This window comes from Furipterus horrens, unplaced genomic scaffold (genome assembly GCF_987537825.1).
Source record: "Furipterus horrens unplaced genomic scaffold, mFurHor1.1.pri manual_scaffold_2, whole genome shotgun sequence".
Lineage (NCBI taxonomy): Eukaryota > Metazoa > Chordata > Mammalia > Chiroptera > Furipteridae > Furipterus > Furipterus horrens.
The window spans coordinates 116,717,462-116,740,200 of NW_028327172.1; the positions used below are offsets into that span (position 1 = coordinate 116,717,462).

At 33.0% G+C, this 22,739-nt stretch overlaps 1 protein-coding gene across 1 annotated transcript in view; it reads right to left on the reverse strand.

Annotated features, from left to right (window-relative positions):
- Window positions 1–6,624: 6,624 nt before the first annotated feature.
- Window positions 6,625–22,739, reverse strand: part of DNAJB14 (DnaJ heat shock protein family (Hsp40) member B14) — a 46,674-nt gene continuing 30,559 nt past the window's right edge. Inside the window, exons 4-8 of the mRNA XM_090266336.1 lie at window positions 12,910–13,095; window positions 11,293–11,387; window positions 10,406–10,515; window positions 9,440–9,612; window positions 6,625–7,335 (exon numbers count right to left, since the gene is read on the reverse strand). Coding sequence (XP_090122462.1) covers window positions 7,211–7,335; window positions 9,440–9,612; window positions 10,406–10,515; window positions 11,293–11,387; window positions 12,910–13,095 — 689 coding nt within the window. The 3' untranslated portion in view covers window positions 6,625–7,210. The remainder of the gene's footprint in view (window positions 7,336–9,439; window positions 9,613–10,405; window positions 10,516–11,292; window positions 11,388–12,909; window positions 13,096–22,739) is intronic.

Sequence of the window (22,739 nt, forward strand, 5' to 3'; positions counted from 1 at the left end):
TTCTGGAGGTGCTACTTTTTATCTTAACAAAATTCTCCACGTTAATGACCACAATAAAGGGACGTTGACCTGGAAAATATTGCTGATTTTTTTCCCCTCCATTTGAGTGACAAAAAGGGAGACCATAGAAATCTCCAAATACCATGTCCTCAAATATAAAGAACTAATGAGATTTCTAATTTCCAAAGTGTGGTGGTTTCTGAATTACAGTATGTCAGTGGGAGGGTTCCTATGTACTCAGATTGATCTGTTTGCATTTACTCATTAATACCACTACTGTTAGTTTAGGATTAGGGGAAATATTTCCTGGCCTAAAAGATTATCATCACTACAGACTAGTTTTCAAAAGTGGCGTGGACCAAATGACTTCTGATTCAGGAAGTAGTGGAAATTGTACACATACACTCACAAGATTTTTATCTCATCATGCTAATTTTTTATTATACACACAGCATCTAAGTGTGTTATAGTTAATAAAGCACACGTTAAAGTTCAAACTTTATTGTTTATATCATAGTCTTTGTTTCTGCCTCTCTTTAGCTTAAATTTCTCTTAGCTGACGTATATAGTAGAGCTCTCCAAATCTTAAATTCTTTCCTATCAAAAAAATCGATTATTTTGTTGTGTGGACAATTCTGATTGGTTTTCAAATTCACATGCGGAGAAGAGTCTTGCTGATTCTCCAACATACAAAAATAAAAATTTTATCACTTAGACTGTCCAAGTTTGGGATATGGCCTGCCCATTGAGAATAAAATGATAAGGTCAGAGGCAATAATTTTCTCTTCCATGCTACCATCCACTGTCATCACACCCAGGACTTACACAGTCACCTCAGAAATCACTAATTCCCCCAAACTCAGCTTATATCCAATATTTAATCAGGGGAATCACTCATCTGTCAACATCTTAAACTCCCCTACCACCTTTAGTATCTGACAAAACTCAAAATTTGAATGAGTAAATTAGTATTCTCCACGCCTATCCCTACTCCGTTGCCTTGAGCTGGAGAAATTATACACCAGAGTGTAAATTCTGTTACCAATCTGGGACTCACAAAAATCCCATTTATTTGCTAGTCATTCGATTCAATGAAAGTGATTCCTTCAAATTGTCTTCATTCTTTCTAAGCCTCTTTTTATCATGCGTCCCCTCCCCCTGCTTTAACAAACTGCCTATTTCATCAAGAAAATGCAGGCCATACCATTATTCCACCAACACTACATATCTACCTGCATTTGTACCCATCCTCTGTGCATTCCCTTCTGCAAGAATACTGGTGCTGTGTCTCTTACCTAAAGTAATTCTTCCATTTTTACAGTGGGTCCTATATCCTTTGACATATCAGGTATTTAATGCTATTACCCCTTTTTCTCTATCTGCACTCTTCCACTTTGTATTTGCCCCTTTATACCAGAATAAAAAATAATATTTATATAGTAAATAGTAAGTTCTCATGTAATAAATAATTTAAAAAAAATAAAAGCTTTCTTTAGAAAGCACATTCTCTCCCAACTACCTCCCTTTTTCTCTATTCCTTTTATAGCCAAATTTTTGAAGTTTTTAATTGCTGCCTCCATTTATCCCAAATCCGATTGATTGGGATAAATCGGATAAATCAAATAATTCTCTTGATTTGACCTTCTGAATATCTCTCAACATCATTTACTTATACTCTGGTCCAAACATTGATCATCTCTCATTTGACAATTTCCTATCCCTCCTACATTCACTTTTGCCCTCCACTCTTCTCCACATAGCAACTGAAATACTCTAAAAACTCAAATCTCATCCTATAACTCCTTCCTTCAAAACCACAAAGATTTTCTACTGATTAAGGATCAAGTCCAATTATCATCTTCATGGTTTATACATGGTCTTATGGAATCTGGCCCCTATCTTAATTCTCTAACTTATCCTTATGCTATAATCATACGTTTGTTTTCATTGCTGTAAAGTTTCTATGACTTTTATCAATTTAACATACTCTGCTCTACCTCAAGCATTTATCTAGAATTCACCTCATTTCTACTCCCATCTTTTGGGTGTCAGCTTCCTCTTAATTTGTTAGAGAAGTCTTCCCTGGTCCTTCCAAAGTAGGTTAAGTCTTCTAGATATATGCTGTCACTGTACCTTGTAATTTTCTTTGTGGCATTTATCATAATTATAATTAGTTATTTACTTAACATTTACCTTCCTTGCTAAATATCAATTTCATAAGGTTTTTTGTCTTCTTCAGTGATTAATTCCCAGCACTCAGCTCCCTACCTGGCATTCATACATCTATTGAATGGTTGAAAGAAAGAAAGGATATATTAAGAATATAAAACATGGTAACAAATCCTGTAGAGTGAGAACAGACCTTTTTATTCATATATTGAGATAAACTGCAGAGGCTGAAAGACAAAAAAATCATAAATCATTCAGCAGAACATTCATTAAAAATCAAATTCATTTTAAGAGTTCTCACAAAGAAAATTTTATTTTATATAAGTCTGATATAACATTAAATATTTTACAAATCAGACATTTAATTTTTAAATCTAATTGTATAATTTAGAATGCACTATAGACAAAGTTACGATTTCCTTTACCAGTTTCACTTCATTTAATTAATACAAGGCTTCCATTAACATTCTATCACACCTTGAAAATTACCTGCAGCTTTTAAAAACACATGACTTAAATAAAAAGAAAGTCTTATGTAGCAATAAAAAAATATGTAAAAAGCGTTTCTTAATACAAATAAATTACAAAATATCATTTATGTGTGAGTTTCTTCTCATTGGCATAGTTATCTAACTCAAAACAATCCATTTTGAAATTGATGCTTAAAATACTCCAATATCACTGAAAAACTCCTTTCATTTTAATAGTGCTCTTAAATGGCAAAGTAGAATATCAGATTGGAACTTCCCAATTCCTGTGCTGAAGGGCATGAGACTTGCTCACATTCATGCTGGGTGTTACCTGCTATGTGATTGGTTACTAGACAGCTTGACAACCAGTAATCCCAATTTTCAATAACATATTAAACTAAGACATTTCAAGAAACACTTCTTACCACCTACATACTTCCAGATTGCTAGATATAGGAATACAATTATATTTGAAGTATGGGCCTTACCACAGGAATGCTTTAAAATATGAAAAATATCAACAGAAAGAATTCACACCAATGAAAATCTGTGGACTGATTTCCAAAGTTAGAAATAAGAATATCCACTGCTAATGGAAGCCCTGCTCTGTGCAAACATAGTGTGGTGTAAAATAATCACACGTTTGAGGTATTAGCTGGAAAATATATTATATACAGCTATACATGGACACATCCACAGAATATTCACAAATCTATTGGCCCCAAAACCAGCAGATAATAAAATTAAATAAGGAATCACGTACCAACAGGAAAGTTACACAAGGAATTTACAAAAAAACAAAAAACAAAACAAAACAAAAAAAAACTGTGGTTACAAAATCCTTAATATAAGGAGTATGTATTGAACTAATGTTTGAGGGAAAAATGTTTCCATTTATATGAAAGTATCTATTTAAATAGTAATAAAACCAAAAAGAAAGCCTGAATTCCAGGTGTGTGTCGCCTGCCAGATTATTAAAGGGATATGCAAGAATTCCTTGAAGATCCTCATCCTACCCACTTTTTGTTTGTAATTAAAAATTAGAATTAAAAAAAATTTGGAAGCTGCTATCAGATGACTTTTTTCTTTCTCACTGGTTTATAGAAAAATTTATGGATTTTAACTAGGCAATAGTCCAATGTGGCCAATAGATAAGGCCTTTAACTATTTAGTAAAGCTTAAAATTCTGATTTATTGTTCATTTTCAGAAGTTTTTCTCTTTGGATAAGAAAAAAGATTACAAATGCCCTTTTAGCTTGCATCACTTAATATGAAGACAGTAATATGGGTAGTGCTAGACCCAAGCCTCATATGTGGAAGCGAAACAAATGCACAAGTTATCCTTTTGGACCATTTAGTCCTTTGATGTACTACTCACTGAACTGGAAAAATGGCTCATTTGGTCCTCAAGCCAACATCAAGAAATATTTCACTCTCTTCACGAAGGTGGGATTTTTATTTTTAATATGTAGGAGTACACTATTAAGTAATATTAACATGTTATGTGTATTAAATAACATCTGCAGTTTAAAATATTGCAGATCAACATAAGGAAATCAAGATGTTAATCATTTTTCTTAGTAACTATTTTATGTACTAGTATAGCTGAAGATTTAGCAGGAAGAAACGTAAGCATTTAAGTGCAATTAAAGTAAAGGGCTGGAATTTCCCATTCCTGTTCCTGTGAACACCTGAGCTGACACAAAAGCAGAGTGGTATAATGCCTTGGCATATATATGACTTAAGGACTTTCTTTTCCTTACCAAATTTTTATAAATCATAAATAAGCATGTAATGATTATGAAACAAATACTTATTTAAGCATTCAAACACAATGTGTCCAAAATACACTGCTTTCACTTATTAGGTGGATTATAATCTGAAATTTCTCATTGTTGAGAATTAAATTCTCAGATTTCATTAAAATAATCTCTGAAACTTACAAATGACTAGCATCTATTTGAGAACTAAGGGATCAAAAAATGTAGAAGGTATTATTTATTTTCCCCCAAATCCTCACAAGGACAATGATATTTGTGTGTATGTATAAAAAAGGAATAAGAATGTAAAGCATTAATAAATATAATTGCTGCAAAACTTCTAAAATACAGTAAGAAAAGCTAGTAAAGCAATACTTAAAGAATGAGAGCTTTTAGACAATGATTAAAATAAAAAGTACAAATTTTCAAGTGAAATTGCAAAGCTCATATAGGTAAAACTAAGATGACGATGTGTTGGGATTTTTAAAAGTAGCAAAAAATATGAAAATCTCACATCTTAAGGTAGCTTAAAAGTTTTCTTATTTTGTAGAATTAACCCCAAAATTCTAACACACTTGGTTGGGCTTTTACACCATGATCCAGGTAACATTAAGGATTTAATCTTTACTTGTACATTTTATATGTAGCTTAAATTGTCAGGCACTCAGTCATTTCCCAAAGTTGTGTGAAAATTTTATCAAACACATTTCCCCCAACATTTTATGACATGTAATGGAATGTAGCAATGCAACTGAAATACAATATAATACTGTCTAAAAGCCATGTATGACTTCTTAATATATAATTTCACTTACTTTGATAATTTCATCTATCACCTTAAAGCCAGGATTAAGGGAAAAAGAATCAGTCATCAAGAGTCAACTCACATAAGCATCAACCAGTCATGTAAATATCCCAATAAAATGGGAAAAATAAATGGATGAAAATTTTCATTTATAAGTTTTCTGATGTATATGAACTTTCACAGTCAGAATGCTGTGATTTTCTTTTTAAAAAATTCATTTTACAGGCTCAAGAAAATATTTAAATTCTATTTTCTTTTAAGCACTACTATTTTTTTTAAAAGGTGGCATTTCTAAAACAACGTTGGTTAAGCTGTCCAGTTTTCCTAGGACAGTATGTTGTTTAGTTTAACCTACTAATTCAATTAGGTATTTCTATTGATTCATCCAGAAAGGGGATACAAGAGAACATTTTTAAAAGAATGGTCATTTTAACAGTTTCAAAAGATGCTATAAATTAACTACAGTCAGAAAAAAAATCTTTAAGCAAAGCAATACTGCCACTTTAACCAGCATTCTCTCATATATACACAAAACAACAACAAAATCCTACCAGATGTGCTCATATTCTATAAACTGAGTATGAAGCAAAATTATTAAAATATTATGTTAAACACAGAAGATTAGAAATCAAATAGTTTCATACCCAATATAGGACTAAAAACTTCAATTTCCAGCTGATTTTTCAAATTTATATTATGGATTTAACTACAAGGAGCTTATTCTTACGGGATTAAGTGAATTATTCAATGGTGAATAGATTTTAGCTCATAATTTTATAAGGATAACTTGTCATCAATAACTATTCTACCTGCTGCTATATTTCTGCTCATTGTTGCTTGTGGGCAAACAGATCATGCCCTGATCAAATAAGTGTGCTGTATCTACTTATATATTTAAGAGTTGGCAATCAGGTTAAAAGGCACAAAGCAAAGTAGTAATTTTTCCTATTACTTATTTGTTGAAAAATCTTATTTACTTTTGGGTTCCGCTTAAATGATCAGTAAGAAGAAACTGCAAATTTCCAAGGGGTTGAGGAGGAAGAGGTAGATCCTCTTCTTCATAAATTTTAGCAGCTTTCAAAGACATATACAGGGGTTGGCAAAAGTAGGTCTACAGTTGTGAGTACATGAAACACAGTTTATTCTTGAATCATTATCCATTAATTATTGTATTATTTATTTGTATTATAACTGTAAACCTACTTTTGCCCTGCCCTTTATATGAACATTTGGGGGTATTTTACTAATTGGAATTGCAAAAGACATAACTGCAATTTACTGTTGAAGACCCTTTTGGTTTAGTATCTACACAGCAATTTCTTCATATCTTTTTTAAAATCAGTATAGATTTCTATGCATGGCTTAGCAATTCATAAAACTAAATAAATAGCAAAATGATACTCTTCACCGGTTCATTTATCTCAATATATATTTTGGAATATAATAGCAATATTAAAATAGCTAATAATGCTATAAGATTTTACACAAAGTTCAACAGCTTTTGTTTTTCTTTTCTTTTTTTGAAAAAGTTTCACTGTTTAAACTCCACACATTCGACATCTGACAAGGAACAGGGAATTTTGTCATAGAACATTTATTCCATCAATTTACACTGAAGTGTCTCATGGAGCTAAACACTAAAAGAATTTAAATTTTTTAAAAAAGGAAATAACTTGTATGTACACAAAAAGAACATTCCATAAATATTTACATAAGGGAAAAAATGGAGAATCACTAAAATTGGAAACTGCTACAGGTATGACAATCCTTTTTTAGACATTTTTAGTTAGTAATCATATAAGCTTACAGAAGGATAACTAAAATATTAATTTTAGTTTTCAGTTTATTACTATTTAAAGGAGTCAATAGGTTATAAATAGTCCAAGATTTCAGGGACCAACTATTCAGATTAGTTTTTACCAGCAAACATTCTTTAGCTCTCATGATGAAACTAAACTCACAGAAGAAATAAATAGTACACTAAAAGATATAAATAAAATTTCAGTTCATCCTCCTTTATAAATACTGGTCAGCCGCTCCAATTCTTTACAGTTATCCATGCTCAAGGCCTCTGCCTTCCTTCGAAGTCGCTCATCTCGGTACACTTTTGCTGCATATTGCATATCTGTTTCTGTTAACAAACACAAATATTTTGCTAAGTAAATAATAATTTAGACCACTGAGTTGTTTTAACACAAATGATGTTTCATAGAAGCCCTTCAATATACTTCTGTTAACTGACTTCTTTTAAAAAAAGAAAGAAACTCAAGCTCTACTCCTAAAAGCCATTTGGAAACCTAGCATGTAAAACAAACACAGAGCTGTCTGGAAAAGAAACAACAGTAGAATCCTACCAACCTTTTCTCTCCACTCCTGTCCCCAGTGTTTGAAGAACTGTTCTAAAGCATCATCTTGACTCCTTACCCTAAAGATATCATATGCTATTTAATACTGCTACTGGTTGTTTTTGCTGTGACCTTTTGTTAAGGTTTCACATTATTTAATTATGCCAAGACCTGGAAGTAGAAAATTTTGAAATCTTGCTCTGAGTTTGCTTGGATTTAAAAATATATATATACAGGGCCATGGCTGCTATGGCTCAGTGGATTGAGCGTCGGCCTGTGAACCAAGTGTTGCTGGTTCGATTCCCAGTCAGGGCACATGACTAGGTTGCACACCAGGTCTCCAGCTGGGAGTGCATGAGAGGCAACCACAGTGATGTTTCTCCCCCTCTCTTTCTCCTTTCCCCTCTCTCTAAAAACAGATAAATAAAATAAAATTAAATAAAATAAAGTAACCTTGTTAAAAAAAATGTATATATACACACACACACTACACTTACTGAAGGAAAACAAATGGGGAAAAAAAGCTTCCTCTACAATCACAGTACTGATATTCAGCAAATGAGTGCTTCTGAGGCTGCTTTCAGTATGTAGAATGCATTTTTTACTAAAGAAGAATGAATGAACTAGAAATCTAACATTCTTCAGGGAATGTTTTCCTTATTACTTTCCTGTTATCCTCAGCCATTTCACTGTTTAACACTTTTAAAGGGTGGCCATACTTAGAGAAGATGTAACAAAAAAAGGAAAAGAAGAACTGGTTAATTTTGGAAAACAGTGACCAAAGTAGAGGACATCAGCCAGGACTATAAACAACGTAGTCAAAAGTAAGAGTGTTATCTATATTTAAAGATCTTCAGAAATATCTATTCAATCAAATCAGGCTTGGATTTTAACAACTAAATATAAACCACTCCACCCCTTTTATTTACAAATGAAGCACTTAGAAAATCCATTTGCAGCTGATTCTTCCCAAATGAGGTATATAAACCAAAGTTCACAGGGCTAGTGAATAGGAGAATGAGATTCCAATCCAAATCTACTCCTAGTCTAATATTCTTTCCATTACCTCCAATTATTACTTGTATTTTATAAAACACCTATTTTACCAATCTAGACATTGCAAAGTATTAGAAGTGACTCCAAAACAGAAAAACTGTGGCAAAAGAATATACAATGGCCAATAACCTTTTTGATGTTATTAATTTATAAAACAGGATAATCTCATTTTAACAAGTGAAATATTAAATCAGTGGATTATTAATGTTAGAGTCCCTCCCACTTCCACCTTCATTCAAAACCACTAACACAGATGTGCAGAGTTTGAACTTTATTTTGAAATTTTCAAATCTACACAAAAGTTGAGTATTATAATGAACACCCTAAAACCCTTTACCTTGATAAATTAATTCTTTAGTTTGTCAAATTTGCTTTAGCTGTCTCTACAATAATGCCTGTTGTTATTATTGTGGTGGTGATTATAACTTTGCAGAACCATTGAGAATAAGTTACAGACATCATGACCTTTCATTCCTAATTATTTCAGCATGTTTTTAAGAACAATTGCTTTCTCCTATATAACCATAATACAATTTTCAAATTCATAAATTTAACAATGATATAATAATACCATTATCTAATAGCTAGTCCTTATTCAAATTTCAACAATATTTATTGACGCAAAAGACCCCTGCAAATACCATTTAAGTCCTTGCTATGTGCCAAATACTGTTACAGGCCAAATATATATTAAAACATTCTATCTCATGTAAGTATTGAGCTCTGAATGTGTGCTACGCAATTCTAGAACATTCCTTGGATAGGGAACCCTGTAGTAATCAATTCCCAAGACTTTGAATACGTTTTTAAATGTTAAACATTTGATAAACTTACTCTGTTGTCTTTCTTTCCAGCAATTATTTCGAATATTAGTCACATAATCTTCTTCCACACTCTTTTCAACCTTTTGTAATAACATTCCTTTATATTCATTTTTAAAGTCCTTGTTGACATAATAAACAACACCCAAGTTTTCTGTCTGCATTTTAATAGTTTGCCCTGATCCACTGTAAAAGAAAATGCTTGATCATTATTTTTAATTAAAATTGTACATTCTGATCTGCTACTATAAACCAAGCTAACAAAATAATTAAAAATTAAAGTCATTACTGGTAATCACTTATTTACATTATCTCAAATTGCCAACCACTACCAATCACGTAATAAAAAAGTAATCATACTTTATTTTTTAAATGTAATCATTTTAATATACTCTGTTCTCATAAAGTTACTTATTTTTAGACCAATGTTTTTAATATTGTAAAATCACTGGCAGTATGATTTTACAAAGTTTCCTCTACGTTCATCATATTACACTAAAGATTTCTAGAATAGATGCATTAAATTTCTTTTATGTACCGACCTCATAAAGTATATTAGGGAAAATACTTCATATAAAAATATTTATTTTTATTTAATCAATATTTTACAAACAGATGAGTGAAGTCATTTCCCACTTAACACAAACCTATGTAAGATTAATGACAATTCTATTTTTGCCTTTCAAAGTATTTTTGTCTTTAATGTCAACAGATTACTTATTACATTAAATTGCTATCAAATTTAAATATAAAACTTCAGCCTTTATCCATAATGGAATAGATGGAAACTAACAGCACAGTGTAAGTTTATCACTTGAGTAACCATTTTAAAAATTAAGACATTTTAAAATCTAGTATTCTTGTAGTAATAGAAGATTTTGCACTTAAAAGTTAAAAAAAAAAACATGAGATCTTTTAAAGAAAATCAAATAAGAAACAATAGCAATTCTTTTTTGTAAAATGTCACTTAGCTACTTACGATCTGGGATATAAGGAATAAGGAGGATTAGAGACCATCAGTTGACTTAGTAATGACACGAGGATCAATACAATAATGGGCATCAGTTGAATAAACACAGAGAAACCGCCCTATAAAGAAATAATCAAACAACAAGTTGTAATATAACTGTAGTTATCAGTAATCTAACAGCTGTCATGTATTTTTAGAGGCAAAAAGGATATTTGAGATCTGGTTCTGTGCTTTCAAATCTGCCAGAATATACCAACCTCCTGAGGTGATTCTTAAAAATACAGCTTTCCAGGTGTGTCACCTAGTGGTCCTGATCTGGAAACCACTGACACAACCTGACATTATCTCACATGTGAGAAGTTCTCTCCTGCTCACACACAGAGACCATCAATATGCAGCAGGTGCACCTTTACTTTGGATTTGCGGGTAGAACATGGAAGCTGATGAGAGGCAGAGTGGGGGCCCAGGCCTTTTAATTTATAGTCTAGTGCTCTTACCTTTCTACTTCATGTGATTTAATTGCTGTATGCAATTAGGTATAACTGTATTAAAACAAGGAAAGTTAAACCCAATTTAAGTTTTTCAGTACAAATTCTAAATTTTTTAGGACCAACAAGAAGTAACCTTCAAAATATGCACACTGCATGTTATCTTTATCAGAATCACAGAAAACCAAATTTAAAGGTGTCATATTGCCCAACCATCCTCCACCCTGAATTCTACCCCTGCCCCCCTAATATCTCTAAGGGACATGCGAGTCTCTATTGAACAATGCTGGTAAGAGAAAACTCATTACTTCCTTTTAAAAAAACTCGCTCAATTTTCAGACAGCTCTAATTGCTTTTCCTGAGCTGAAATTTGTCATTTTATAATTTTTAGTCATATCATAAACATACATCTCCTCTTTCTTCTTCTCTTTCATGTCCACTATGTCGATGCTGATGTTGTTGGCTATAACCAGCTCGCCCATTTGAAAATGAATGTACACTACCTAGAAAAATTAAAAGCAAGGTTAAATTAGGGAGAGCAGTTATGATAAAAAATTGTATTTTCTTTTACAAAGAAAATATTTTAAATTTTTATTTATCTTCTTAGTATTTTTAAAAATTACTAAAATAATGCATGTTTGAATAGTGAATGCTTATTGCCTTCGCTTATTGTGAGTGAAGGGTGGATGGAAACAGTCTTCCCAGACTTTGGCTTCCTTTAAAGTAAAGTTGAATTCTTTCTTTATGAACATTTGAGAACTTTTGTTGTAGTTGGTTGTTGTTACCAACCTTGGATCATTACTCTGAAACTCAGATTTCTGTACTTATCAACTAATCACAAATATCTCTAAAAATAAAAGACAGTGATCTAATTCATTTTTTAAGAAACAGCTGTAGAATACACTATGGCAGAAGTGAACCACAGTTTATTCAAATATTCTCCTTCTGATGGACATTCAAGTTGTTTTCAAATAAGGTGACCAACCAGAAATGTCTACAACTGACAAAGGAAGCTATGTTATAAAAGCAAAAGAACTATGAAAAAACTTAGAAAATTCACTATTACCTGAACGATTTCTGATATTTTTAGTCAGAATTATTATTCTAAATATTTTTTCTGAGAATTACATATCCTGATATTTCAGAAATACAGGTTATATTTTCAGTCATTAATTTGTATTCACACATCATCTTTCCTACAAAAATTTTTTACAAAATGTCCTACTGATGATCACCATCTTTCTCAGTAATATTTGGACAGGGCATCAGACCAAGTTACATTGCTATGTTTATAAAAATTCTCCTAATTTTGAATGGGATGTTTAACTTTAAACCTTAAGGAAATATGTTGTAAAAAGAGAATGGAGCTTTAATTTTGAACACCTTAGCGGAGCTACTCTTAAGAAAAATTAATTTCCATACAAACAACTCACAGTAAATGTAAGCAGAGTTTAATACTACTTAAGCTGGTACTATAAAATCTATTCATGTAGTAGGTACCTGTATTATACTTTACTTTAATAGCCTAAAGTTAATTATTTCTACATTAATATTATTTTTAAAACCCACTTAATTTTTAAATAACTGACAAATCATTCTAATAGTATATCAATGGAAAGTACCTCCACATTTATCCAAATTAGCAATCTATAATACTATTAATAAAACATCTACAAAGATCTCCAGAGATTCAATGTCAAATAGTCATCCACAGTCATAACAGCACTTAACTAAGACATTGTCACTGGATTTCCTACTTACACACCCTTTCTTCAGCTTTATATAAAATACAGAGTATCTATATTCTTCACTTCTTTTTAATTAAAATAGGTTTTAGAAAAAAGGCAGATTTAGGGTAAATGTAATGAGTCTAACATTTTCTTCTATCTTCATGAAAAAACATCACAGGATAATAATATTTTAAGAAATGTAGGGAAGAAGGCAGACAAATTTCTAAATAACCTATATAGAAGTGAGAATCTCTAGCTTCATAAAATATAATATTTATAACTAACATTAAAATACCTGAAGGAAATCCACCACCAAAAAATATGTTAAACAAGTCTTCTGGAGTTATATCAGCTTCACAACCTCTATGGAAATTAAATCTACCATTGTTTTGGTGATTACATGCTTGTTCTTCATTGCCCGTGAGGTCATATTGTTTTCGTTTTTCTGCATTGCTTAAAATAGCATAAGCATTTCCAATCTCTGCAAAAGTCATGAGTAAAAAGTTGGTAAGCACAGTTTTTGTATTATAAGACTACCCCATATAAAAAACTGTCATGTTAACAACAACAAAACACTACTTGAGGATAATCAATGAAATAGTGAAACAGTAAGAATTTCTTTTAAAGGTGTTATACTTGCTTGCAATTACACATTATTGCTTCCTAATACAATTAAAAAAAATTTTTTTTATCCTAATACAATTTTTTATACTAGACAGGCAAGTCTCCCTACTACCTTAAATATAATGGAATGTCGATCTTACTTTCTTACTATTGTGCTCCGTACTCTAATATCCTGCTTCTTCATTTTTGAGTATCCTAATCTAGTCAATTCATTAGTGCCATTCACACCCATAATAATAGCAGTAGCTACCAACTGCTGGGCTCTGAACCCAAAACCTTATTATATTATCCATTGTTATACCCAATGTACAGATGAGCTACCTAAAGTTCAAAAAGATTAGGAAATTTATTCAAGGTCAATTTTTTTTTAGAACAGTAAGTATACTTTATGCAACCTATACCATAAATATTTTTTTGCACATTGCAGTTATTCTTCATTCTATTCCTGAAAAATTTATTCCTCTTAAAATTGTAAACTCCACGAGGGTAGGGACTACATCTATGTTTTCACTGCATTTTCTCCATGGTTCAGCATAAAGTCTGAATTTGTCTCTGAATGAATCCAGATCATCTCTAGTTTTCCCATCTCACTTTGTTACGTTCATGATATTTATTTATAAAGAATTCTACCTCCCATCTCATATTCCCAAATCCAAAATAGGTAATGGTATAGCGGTGATCACTTCATAAGTTATATTAATGTCTAATCACTATGTTGTACACCTGAAATTAATATAATATGGTACATCAACTATAACTGAAGAATTTTTAAAAACTATATTAAAAAGAGGCAATGGTACATTATCAATATGTATTCCTGAGGTAATTTACAAAAACTGTAATGCTTTCATTTAAAAGCAGGAACTACTTATTCTCATTCTGGCATTTCTAATAATCATGTCATAGATAAAACTTGCTTCTTAACCTAGATCACATAAGCCTCTTGAAATATGGGATATTTAAAAAATACTTTTGAATCCCATGTGGTGGCTGCCATAGGTACTGTAAAGCAAATAGATGCTCATTGGGTAGTTGTTTTGGGCTGATCACATATCACACTGAAATTAATTATACACAGATACTCTGGAACTTCCTTCTGATAAGGCTTCTTGAACCTGGATTTCAGAGATAGGTCTCAGATGGAATGTGAACCCTCATGCATGAAAAATCAAGTGGATGATCCATTTACTTGTGGAGGTGGTCTAAAACTTTCTTTAGATTCTCAAATAGATCTATGACTTAGAAATATAGCCATCACTTATAAAGTTGCTCCAATGGGAAAGCGTAAGCATAAGCAGAGAGCCAAATGACGTACTTGAAAACAACACCAAGGTATTAACCTATAACCTAAAAAATAAAAATAAAATAAACGTATCTATCAAAATCTGCCAAAGTTGTACTTTGAGTAATAATGTCAGTTTTAGAATTTAAACTCTATTCTAAATGGACTATTTCAGGTAATTTCATAACGCTATTACTTTTTAAACTATTAATATATTGCCAACCCAATTCTATTTTTAAGGCTTTTCATTAAAAAAAAAAAGTTCCAAGGGTGGGTGGAAGTAGAAGACGGTAAAGAGGAGTAAATGGTAATAGGAAAATATACAATAAAAAAATTCTAAACATTAAGATATTTTATAAGATACTTGTGAGATACTTTCATAATACATGGTTGTGTATGTAAGAACATTTATCCTACTGTGACTAAATTTCTATTCATTTACTTTGTGCTATACCATAATCAAAAATTTTCAGTACCTTATTATCTAATGCAGTGGTTCTCAACCTGTGGGTCGTGACCCTTTTGGGGATTGAACGACCTTTTCACAGGGGTTGCCTAAGACCATAGGAAAACACATATATAATTGCATATTGTTTTTGTGATTAATCACTATGCTTTAATTATGTTCAATTTGTAACAATGAAAATACATCCTGCATATCAGATATTTACATTACGATTCATAACAGTAGCAAAATTACAGTTATGAAGTAGCAACGAAAATAATTTTATGGTTGGGGGTCACCACAACATGAGGAACTGTATTAAAGGGTCGTGGCATTAGGAAGGTTGAGAACCACTAATCTAATGAATTACATTCAAAATTTATTTTGGTATTCAAAAGGGTTACAAAATACATTTCTAAGGCTCAGTTACTTCACAAAAAGCACTTTCACTTTATTCATTTTTCTTTAATTAAACTTTTTACTTTGAAATAACTTTATGTTTACATAAGAGTCGTAAGAAACACCTGTACCTGTTCTAATTTCTCCCAATGGTAATGTCTTGTAAAATTACAGCATCATGCAGGGTATTGACATTGATACAATCAGGATATAGAATAGTTCCATCACCATCCTCATGTTGCCATTTTATAACCCTACCCACTTCCTTCCCCCTCCATCCCCTCTTTTAATTCCTGACAACCACTAACCTAGTCCTTATTTCTATAATTTCAGCATTTCAAGAATGTTACATAAGTGAACTAATACAGGATATAAATGACATAAACCTTTTGAGATTTGCTTTTTTCAATCAGCATAATTCTTTGGGGATTGATCCATGTTGCTTTGTAAACCAATATGGTTCATTGCTTTTCATTCCACAATATGGATATATCACGGCTTCATCAGTCACCCACTGAATGACATCTGAGTTGTTTCTAGTCTTGGGTACAGGTTTATGTGCAAACACTAATTTTCATTTCTTTGCGATAAGTGCCCAGGAATACAATTGCTGGGCTGTATGGTATCTGAACACTTAGTGTTAATGAGAAGCTATCAAACTGTTTAACAGAGTGACTGTCATTTTACATCACATCCACAATGTATGAGTGATCAAGTTTCTCTATCCATACCAGTAGTCGGTATTGTCATTGTTTTTTATTTTAGCCATTCTGATAGGTGTGTAATGGTATGTCATTTTGGTTGTACTTTACATTATTTCTAATGGCTAATGAATGGATATTAAGAATATTTTCATATGGTTATTTGCCATTTGTATATCATCTTCAGTGGAATGTATCTTCATATCTCTTACCTATTTTCTAACTGGATTGTCTATTTTTTAAATTTGAGTTTGGAGAGTTCTTTATTTATTCCAGATATCAGTCCCTTGTCAGCTATGTGTTCGACAAATACTTTATCCCTTCCAGCTGCTTGTCTTTCCTTCCTCTTCACAGGGTCCTGGCAGAGAAAACTTTTAAAAAGTTTTGATGAAGTCCAACTTATCAACTTTTCTTTTTATAATCACTGCCTGGCCCAAGATCCTAAAGGTTTGCTCCCATGATTTTTGCTGATAGTTCAAAAAGTGTTCTAAATTTATATTCACGATTCATTTTAAGTTCATTCTTTTATACAGCATGAGATCTAGGTCAAGGTTAATTTATTCATTTACTTATTTTGCCTATGAACATCCAGTTACTCCAAAACCATTTGCTGAAAAGGCTATCTTTCCTCTATTAAGTTGCTTTTGCGACACTGTAAAGTATCAACTGAGTCTATATGTATAGGTCTATATCTGGGGTCCCTGCCTAAGTCTATCCCTCTATCAATACTACACTGTTTTAATAACTATAGCTACAAAGTAAGCTCTAAAATCAGGTATACTGATTATGTCTACTCTATTATTTTAATAAAATGTTTTTTATTTATACAATTTCTTTGTCTTTCCATATGAGTTTTAGGATAAATTTGATTTTATTTACAAAAAAGTCTTGATAGGATTCTACCAGGAATTGTGCTAAATATACGGATCAATGTGGAGAGACTTGACATCTTTACTATGTTGAGTCTTCCAATCAGTGAACATGATATTACATTTATTTAGATCTTCTCTGACTTCTTTCAGTAGTAATGTATAGTTTTCAGCATACAAATCCTGTACAAGTTTTGTTAAACATGAAACTAAAAAGTTTTTGCACAGCAAAGGAAACCACCAATAAAACGAAGAGACAACCTACTGAATGGGAGAACATATTTGCCAATGATATATCTGGATAAGGGGTTAATATTCACATCAGTCATGGCGTAAGGGGTTAATATTCAAAATTTATAAAGAACTCATACTACTGAACACCAAGAAAACCCCAAACAATTCAATTTAAAAATGGGCAGAGAACCTGAATAGATACTTCTCCAAAGAGGACACAGAGAAGGCTGATAAGTCATGTGAAAAGATGCTCAACATCACTAATCATCAGAGAGATGCAAATTAAAACCACAATGAAATATTACCTCACATCTGTCAGAATGGCCATCATCAATAAGTCCACAAATGATGAGTGTTAGCAAAGACGTGGAGAAAAGGGAACCCGCGTGCACTGTTGGTGGGCATGAGGACTGGTGCGGCCACTATGGAAAACAGTATGGAGGTTCCTCAAAAAATTAAAAATGAAACTACCTTATGACTCAGCGATTCCACTTCTGGGGATTTACTGGGAGAAACTCAAAACATCAATTCAAAGGACTATACGCAGCCCTATGTTCATTGCAGTGTTATTTACAATAGCCAAGCTATGGAAGCAACCTGAGTGCTCAAAAGACAAGTGGATAAAAAAGCTGTGGTACAATGAAATATTACTTGGCCATAAAAAAGAATGAAATCTTACTATTTGTTACAGGATGGATGAACCTATAGGGTGTTATGCTCAGTGAAATAAGTCAGCCAGAGAAAGACAGATATCATAATAATTTCACTTATATGTGGAATCCAGAGAACATAATAAACAAGTAAATAAAAGTGAAAGACTCATAGATACAGGGAAGAGAACTGGTGGTTGCCAGAGGGCAAAGGGAGTTGGAGCACTGGGTGAAAGAGGTGAAGACACTAAGTAACATGAATTGGTAGTTACAAACAGTCAAGGGAAGTAAGTACAGGATAGGAAATAGTCAATAATGGTGCGGTAACTATGTACAGTGCTATTTGGGGTATGGGAAATATCAAGGGGAACACTATGTAAAGTATATGATTATCTAAGCACTAAGTTGTATACCCAAAACCAATACAAGATAAAATTTTTTAAAAATTTACACCTAAGTTTTGTCTGATGTGTATGATTGTAAATGGTAATATATTTTTAATTTCAGTGTCTACATATCCTGCTAGCATATATAAATATACTATTTTTTAAAATAGAAATTGATTTTTGTATATTTAGCTCATATCCTAAAACACTGCAGAATTCAGTTATTAGTTCTAGGATGGGGGTATATTCCTTGGGATTTGATACATAACCATATCATTTGCAAACAGGGACAGTTTAATCTCTTCCCTTCCACTCTTTGTCTGGTGGTATTTAATTCTTAAATATTCTTGCTGATTTTCTCTCTAGTTGTTCTAACAATTGTTGAGCAGGAGGTGTTCAAGTTTCCTACTAAAATTGTAAATTTGTCCATTTCTCCTTCTAGTTCTACCAGTTTTTGTTGGTTTACATATTTTGAATCTCTGACTTTTGGTGCATACACAGTTACACCGTTATGTCATCCTGAGGAGTTGACCCTTTTATCATAACATAATGCCCCTCTCTGGTAATTTTTTAAATATAAAGTCTACTTAATCTAATATTAACATGGCCACTCCTGCTTTCTTTTAATGGTTTGCATGATGTATCTTTTCGCATTTCTTTACTTTCAACCTGTCTATACTGCCATAAATGAAATTATTTTCTTGTAGATAATCTAGTCATTTTTTAACTCATTCTGTCAATCTTTTAACTGATATATTTTGATCATTTATATTTAATGTAATTACTGATAAGTTAGGACTTATGTCTGCCATTTTATGTTTTGTTTTCTTTTTTCTTGATTTTCTGTGAATTATCTGAATTTTTTATTTGAATTTCATTTTAATTTGTCTAGTGTTTTCTAAGTGTCTCTGTACAGCTTTTTGGCTCCAGTGAATAACCTGTGTCATCATTTTACTAGTTCAAGTGTACTGTGGAATCCTTTTCACTTTCCTTTATCCTATCCCATTTATAATTGCCTTATATATCTTCTCTGCATACATTTAGAATTATCAATGTTAAATTTTTGCATCAGATGTCAAACATAATTTAGAAATTCAAAAGAAGCAATGTATATTGAATTTATCAATATTTTTCTTACTGTGTTCTTTCTTCTTGATATATTGATTCCTTCTTTTACTATTTACTTCGGTTTAGAGAATTTCCTTTAGCTATTCTTTTAGGGTATGTCTGCTGATGAAAAGCTCTTATTCTCCCTTCATCTGAAAATGCCTTGATTTTACCTTCATTACTGAAGAATATTTTTGCTGGGTATACAATTGTGGGTAGATACTTCTTTTTCAGTATTTGAAAAATGTGCCATTTCCTTCTGGCCTGCATGACTTCTGATATGAAAGTCACTGTCATTTGAATTGCTTTTCCCATATAGGTAAGATGTCATTTCTCTTTTGTGGCTTTCAAGGATTTTCCTTTGTTTTTAGTTTTCAGAGTTTGACTATGATCTTCCATGGATTTCTTTGGGTTCATCTGTTTGGAATTCATTTAACTTCTCAAATTATATAATATAAGCTTATATCTCTTCATAAGTTTGTGAAGTTTTGATCTTTATTGTTTTTTTAGAACTTTTTCAGGTATGCCCTCTTTCTCTTTTCCTTTCAGGACTCCAATGATATGAATGTCAAACCTTTTGTTGTTATTAATAGTCCCACTGGTCACAAGCTATCCTTCCTTTCTCCCTTCTATTTTCTCCATTGTTCAGACTGGATAATGTCTATTTTTCTATTCTGCAGTTCACTGATTCTTTCCTCTGCCATTCTGCTGTTTGTTCCATTCACTGCTAGTTTTTTTTTCTTTCAGTTTTTATACTTTTAAACTGTTAAATCTCAATTTGATTCTTTATTTTTTATTTATTTGTTCAGACTTTCTATTTTCTTTGCTGATAACTTATTTTCCTAAATTTATTTCAAGCATAGTTGCACTTGTTCATTGAAGCATTTTATGATTAATGCTTTAAAATCTTTGTTAGGCAACTCTAACTTCTCTGTGATCTCCATATGGGTATCTACTGATTGACTTTAAATTCAGTTTGAGATTTTTCTGTTTCTTATTAGTGATTTTTGATTGAAATATGATCATTTGAGGTTTTATCTTATGAGACTCTGGACCTTATCTAACAACTTTAGTTTTAGACACAATTCTGGTATGGGAAGAAGGGATACTATCTTGTTATTCCCAGGAGGGAGTGGAAGTCCAGGTTTCCTCCTTGGCCTCTGATGACATCTGAAAGGAGGGGGGCTCCTCATTACTGCCAGGCAGGGATAGGATTCCTAGTTCTCTATTAAGCCTCCACTGATATTTCTTTGGTTAGAAAGACTAGCAGTACCTCATTACCGCTCCCCAGGTAGCTCCACCATGAGGATATGGCTTTGTCGCCTGTGGATGGTGGTGAAAGCCGTGACTTTCCACTAGGCCATTTATAACACTGCTCCAGTGAGGAGGGGGAGGGATGCCTCGTTATTGCCAGGTAGAATTGGGGGTCTCAGCTCCTACTCAATCGTCTTTTTTACCACCCTGGGCAGAATGGGTCACAGGGCAGGTAGAGCATCTCATTTTAGCCAGGAGAAGATGGCAGTCTAGGTTCTCTACTCAGCCTTTGCTGGTGTGGGTGTGCATGGGTCCACAGTTTTGTTTCTATGCTATTTGGCTGCAGGGGAATGGCTATTGCTTAGAAGTTTTCTGTCTTGCTAGGTTTTCCCTTTCCTGTTCATTTGGCTAGAGAAACCAGGCTTTTCTTGGGAACTCTGCTGACTGGTATTTCAGGATTGTTTGCTTCTCTAGCACTCGGTGTGATATAAAAGGCAAAATGAAAATTCAACCAACTCACAGCCATGTTTTCCTTTTGGTCGCAAGGTCCCGACTACCTTCGTCTCTCTTGCTTTCAGTTTTTTATGTTTGTTTTGTTTTGTATATAGTATTCATTTGTACTTAGGGCAAGAACAGGAAAAAGTACATACCCTTCTATTTTTGAAAGAGAAAGTTCTCACTAATTTTTAAATCACTTGCTTCATTCTTATACCCACGTTTCTGCCATCGTCTTTCTAACCATGGAACTCGTATTCATCTTGAGAAAACTCTTTAACTCTCCAATTACTATGACTGTAATACTACTTTATCTTTCTGACTTTTCTTCAGACATCTTCATTCTATGTTTTTGTATTTAATTATATTCAGTCTTCTGGGAGATCCTGGGCAAATCAGTTAATTTGAGCCTCAATATTCTTATTTGTGAAAGAATAACTCTGGTCCCCTCACTATTTCATAAGATATTTAATAAGCATTAAATGAAAAACCTGTAAAATGCTTGTCAAATGTTAGGTATTATTATTACTCCAAATTTTCTGTGAAAGACTTTTGACTTCCCTTTATGAATTACAAATTCTTTGAGTAAGAGGATATTTCATATTATCTTATTGTACTCCTCTACAAAAACTAGTCAAAAGGGTAGGACTGACTTCTTTTGTTTATACATTCTAGATACTAAGAATACTGAATTACAAAACCTAACACAGGCAATGGCATCTGATCCATTATTATTCATCAAGCAAACACATATATAGCTAACCCATGTCCCTTTTTATTACATTCATGTATATGTCAACAAACACGACACTATTCAAATAGCTTCTGGGACTTCCAGTCAAGGTGGCAGCATAGGTAAACACGGCTCGCCTCCTTGTACGACCACATCAAAATTACAACTAAACTATAGGACAACCATCACCCATTATAGTCAGAAATCGAATTAAATGGAAGTCTGACAACTACAGAATTAAAGAAACCACATCCATACAGACTGGTAAGAGGGGCAGAGACACAGAATGGGCAGGTCTCACATTCACATGTGGTGAATAGAAACTCAGGAGGGATATCTCAGGAGTAATGAGTCCCAGCCCCACACTAGGCCCCACAACCCAGGGTTCCAGTGCCAGGAAGATAAGTCCCCATAACTTCTGGCTGCAAAAACCAGTGGGGACTGAGTTGGTGGAAAAAACTTCTGGAGTCCCAAGCAGTTCCTCTTAAAGAACACACACAAAGACTTACTCAGACTACCTCCCTCTGAGCTCCAGCACAGCTGTAATAGCCTAAAAGGCACAAATGGCAAGCAGGGAGGAACTGAAGTGTCTGGCATCAAGGTGAGAGCTAGGGGACAGCTTTTCCCAGACAGAAAGGTGGACAGAAGCCATTATCCCTTTTCTGAACTCTCCCCCACCTGAGCCACAGTACCAGCACATGGGTGCCATCTCTGAGACTAGCAACCTGGTTTACCCTGCCTTGGAGATCCCCTGAGACTCCGGGCCAACCCGAGCTGTTACCAGAGACTTCCATATGAATGGCTGGCCTTGGCTCATGCTTCACAACTTCCTAAATCCTCTCAAACAAGCAACAGCTGGCCTCAGTGAACCCCCAGTTTCCCATATCTCATGCTAAGGGGCCCCAGGCACAGCACTAGAAGCAGTAAGCCTAGATTCATAGCTTGT